Source organism: Physcomitrium patens, chromosome 1 (genome assembly GCF_059467195.1).
Source record: "Physcomitrium patens ecotype Gransden chromosome 1, ASM5946719v1, whole genome shotgun sequence".
Taxonomy (NCBI): Eukaryota; Viridiplantae; Streptophyta; class Bryopsida; order Funariales; family Funariaceae; genus Physcomitrium; species Physcomitrium patens.
In genome coordinates, this window is record NC_143410.1 from 10,466,341 (window position 1) to 10,471,144 (window position 4,804).

The window sequence follows — 4,804 nt, forward strand, 5'->3', positions numbered from 1 at the left end:
CATTGGGGTGCCTGTAGGGTCGTGAGCGGTGTTGGCTTTTCTCACTGTTGCCGCTACAAAGTGACAAGATTAGTGGGCACCAAGACAACCATGGCCCAGCTTTGGCAATTGACAAGGCTGTCGCGACATGGGCTATCCCTCCGAAGCCTTGACTTTTCTTCCTCTAAAGCATGGGGAACAATTCGACATTTCAGTTGTTTATTCTCTTGCATATGGTGATCCTAGTGTCTCTTAAATACATTTCTCTTCCAAATGGTTCAGGATGAGCATAGTTATCAACAATGATATATATATATATGCATATGTATGTATGTTTTCCACCGAATTTTCATATGGGTTTGCAAAGACTGTAAGGTGCAATCTTGGTGAAAGTCTTCTGCAAGAGTAAACTTCGCTGTACTCTCTTAGGAATTTTTTAACTGTTTTAATTCCCTGGGATCAAGCAATCGAAAGGTTGCATGGTAACAACAGCTGTAAAATGGTTTTGTTTGGTTGATCATCTCGAGAGCAATTTCGATGATGGTGATGGGAAGAAGTTTCTGAACAAGTTGCTGAACCTTTGATTTTATTTTTGAAAATAGCTGATCAATCTTATCCTATGATTCATTTGTCGTCCAAAATATCAATGCCTTGAGTTTTAATACTCTGGATTGGTTTCTGAAGCATAAATTACCATATAAAGCATTGTTGAATCTTCTAAGTCCTAAACATGTTTAATTTTGACGTGTCAAGCAAATACTGGCCTTATAGAAATTTTCGTCTAAAGATGCATCCACGTGTATCAATTTGTGGAATATAAAAAAACTATGATTTTTTTATAACAAACAAAGTTATTGAAATATAAAAAAACTATGATTTTTTTTGATGATACCTCTTTAATTTTAAATATTCATATTTATACACTTCTTGACAGTTGATTATAAGTTTCGTATCCACAAAAACAACCTAACACCTTGTCAAGGTAACATTATTTCAATTAATTCCAACCCTTTTTTAAAAGTTATTTTTGGTGAAATACTGCTAGAATTTTAATTCGTCTATTTAAAAGACATTGGAAACAACATACTGCCTGAAATACAAGAGACGGTTTCAATTCGTGCAATTTTATTTTCATACCAAGCATATGGTGTGCCTGCTTATTTTAAAACATCAAATTTTACTGCAAAACACTCCAATTCTTTTTGAATGAGGTAAATTTGTGTCAACATCTTTTCATGTCCTTTGTGACCTTCCGCCAATCTAGATTCAAAAAAATCCTATCAAGTGAATTATGTTCAAAACAATGCACCACGTTCAATAATTTTGCAGTCAAGTGATAAAAACATCGTTGATACTTTTGCATTAATTTAAGTTTGGAAATTCAGTTGATCACTGTACACAATTAACATCAAAAGGTTCCAATATAAAAATCATAGTTAATCTGATATATCACCGCTTTTGCTTCATGTAATTTTGAATCATAGAGTTGAACAAATCGTTTGTTATCAGACAATTATTAGTATCCGTTTGTGAAATGACTCATGCGAAACATTCCAGTGTAAAGATGTTATGCAGACTTGTCTCATCCATTGTTACACTGAAATAAAACTCTCTGTTTAGACACGAAACACAATTAAGAAAAAAACCCTACAAATCTCCAGAACCTTTCCCTGTGGATGATTCGAATGTGATCAAGGTTAGCCAAACCAGTACGCACCGCAATATCCATACAATGAGAGTGAGACAACCACAAAAAGGAAGACGAAAAAAACGAACAGGTCTGAACCAGAAGCAAAAGGACCCATCTGGCAATACCGATGATCCGATAGGTTGGATATCGAATATACGCAAACTTGTGTTGATTGAAGAGAGCAGTGAAGACATCAACGTTGGAGACAAGCAAGCGTCGAATAAGAACCAGGCGAAGCTAAGTACCGCCAAAGCTAACCCTCACGCTCATGTGGCCTCGTCGAGGATGCAATATGGGAAGGACGGAGAATCTGGAAACACCGACATACCCATCCGGATCAGGAAAGTACCTGCATCCGGTGAAGTGAGGGGGTCTAGAGAATCACCATGGCTTCTGTACAGCGACGGTGCGTCGGTGACGGCATCGGCCCATGCGGGATCGGGAGCCGTTCTCATGAACCGCAAGGAACATCCCGTGGCCGAGTTCGCAGCCTACATTGGCCCCCAAAGAATGAACGTGGCCGAGTACGTGGGACCGTTGGGTGGTCTTCGGCTGGCGATCGGTTGGAAGGTGTTCCACCTTCGATGCTACGGCGATTCTCGCGTGGTGTTCAACCAGCTGATGGGGACGTGCCAAGCGCGCCGGTTCAAGATGGAGGTTCTGTGGCTGCATGCTCAGGAGCTTCTGAAGCTGTTCAAGAGGTTCGTGTACGTGGGGAAGGAAGGAGAATCTGATACGCTGAATTAACCACAGTGAACACAAGTCATCAGAGTAAGCACAATCTCATCTGCACAGTGCAAGCCACTACAGGCTCAATACTCAACTGTTTATTATGTTCTAACAATTACATAAATACGGTACATGTCTACGTTCCATTTATAGGGAACATTTATGGGAACACAGGAGCGATGTTCAACACCCTTTTGAACTTCCTATGTGCTCTGTCAAGATTTTAAATATACACACTAACTGAGATAATATTTCTCTGCATCTCTTAATGAAGAAAAACCCTTGTATAGTGTGCCCTTGAAACACTTGACAAGAGGTTTGTACTCATATCGCAAAGAGTAGATTCCAAGTCATCTTCCAACCTTGACCACATAGAACCTAAATTTCCCTGAAGTACATAATGAATGAATTAAAGCTCTAGCAAAGGGATTTGGATCTAAATCGGAATTCAAATTTCAGAGACAAATGCTTTGAGTGTCCACTCTAGCAAGTAGATAATCCATGAGTGCCTTGAGTAAGGAGAGTAATGTTCAAATGAAGGTGAGAAATAATCCCCATAGAAAAGAATCATTGTACATAGTAGTTGTCATGATGAGAATGGATTATATATTAAGAGAGAGAAGCTATAAATCTAAATCTTCTTAACTAGGCTATTGATATTAACTACATTGGATGCATTTTGAAATCTCTTAAATAGGAATTGACCTAAGAACTTAATGAAGATATTTGCGAGTTGCTCCAAAGTAGGAACATAGTGTGAAGGACATGACAAAATCTTAAATACACTCTCCTATCACTCAAAAGAACTAAAAAGTCACTTAGAGATGATATTGTATTAAACTAAAATAGGTATTGCCAAAGATAAGAAGACTAAAAAGTCTTGAAATAAGATTAAGGACTAGAAAGGCATTGACAAGAATAAAAAAGACTTCATTCTTACCTCTGTATATATTCTTAACTAGGAGTTATATCGTGGTGTCCTATAGGACTTCCAAAACATGTTGACTTTGCAAGACTTGTTATCGTATTACTTGAAGTCTTGCTTGAGAATGCACAAGATACCTACTTGTAGAAGGTAGAAGAAAATTTGTAACAATAAGATCTTAAAAATTCTAATAGAATCTTAAATAAATTCCAATTAAATTTTAATAATTTTAATTAAGCTTTAATCAAATCCAAAAAGAATCTTAAAGAAATTACAAAAGACATAAATTTTTTTTAAAGAAATCTTAAATAAATCTTAATCAAAATCTTATTTTAATCTTAATTGAAATCCTAATAATCTTAAATTAAATCCCAAATCATATCCTAATCCTAAATCAAATCCTAGATAAATCTTAAATTCTAAACCAAATCCTAAATAAATTCTAAATTCTAAATCAAATCCTAAATAAACCTTAAATCTTAAACCAAACCTTAGACAAATTCTAAGGTACATTAGAATCCCTATATCTCATGATTAAACTATTGATCTTACTTAAAAAATTATAGACCTTTCAACATCTTATTTAAAAACAAGTACAATAAATTTAAAAATAATTATACTTACCAAATCAAAGAAAAATCCTAAAATCCTCTAGGGAATTGGTCAGCCTCCTATTCCAATCTGAAAGTTGAACTTCTAATACCAATATTTCCTATTTGAATTATTTATTTTCTCCCAAAATTTACTTAAATTTTTAAAAATAAAGTCTTTTCTCCAAGTAAAAAACTTTAACTTCAATCCAATGAACAAATTTCTAAACATCTTAAAAATACTCATTGACACTCAAATTCTAACTTTTAAGACTTCAATCTACAAAAACTTTTATATACTTCAATCTAATTATTTGATTGAATTTTAATTCACAACATACATCAAGCACAATTATATCTACCAATCTACAAAATTATATTCATAGATCTACTACAAAATTCCTAAAAATTTCTAAAACGTCAATCCTATTTTATTTCACAAAAATCCAAATCATTCAAAACAACCTTGACTTTGTAAAGCTTTTATAAAGTTATTACAAATCAAAATCATACAAAATTAATTCTTATAAAAATTCTATCAAGTCTGCTCTCAAATCTCACTCTTTGATTTTCTAAAGAACCTTGGAGTTACCACAGGTATATAGTTTTGTACCTTAGGGTCTAATTTCGACCTAGGTTGTCAACTGGTCTTCTTTGGGTATCAATTCTTAGCTTCTTGAGGTAATTTTTTCTATAATATTTTAAAATAAGATCTTTTATGATATAATATTTTTTTCTTTCATTCATTAACTATACTATATTTTAACATCCATCCTCCCCCTAAACCTATGCATCTTTGAACATGTACTAAGTTTTTTTAATTACATTGATATAAAGTGTTCTTTTTCTTGGTCAAATTCTTGATCTTCAATTTATTCTTCTTCTCTCATG

General features: G+C 34.1%; 1 protein-coding gene and 1 long non-coding RNA gene across 2 annotated transcripts; one reads left to right on the forward strand and one right to left on the reverse strand.

Moving 5' to 3' along the window:
- Window positions 1–202: 202 nt before the first annotated feature.
- LOC149989866 (uncharacterized) lies at window positions 203–2,184 on the reverse strand. Its single transcript, XR_016502616.1, has 4 exons — window positions 2,055–2,184; window positions 1,117–1,239; window positions 872–952; window positions 203–657 (listed from the first exon to the last, which is right to left on the reverse strand). It is a non-coding gene; the product is annotated as an uncharacterized LOC149989866 (long non-coding RNA).
- LOC141045822 (uncharacterized) lies at window positions 1,195–3,541 on the forward strand. Its single transcript, XM_073536675.2, has 2 exons — window positions 1,195–2,440; window positions 3,096–3,541. The coding sequence occupies exon 1, from the start codon at window positions 1,712–1,714 to the stop codon at window positions 2,414–2,416; it is 705 nt and encodes a 234-aa protein (XP_073392776.1). The 5' UTR covers window positions 1,195–1,711; the 3' UTR covers window positions 2,417–2,440; window positions 3,096–3,541.
- The last annotated feature ends 1,263 nt before the right edge of the window (window positions 3,542–4,804 follow it).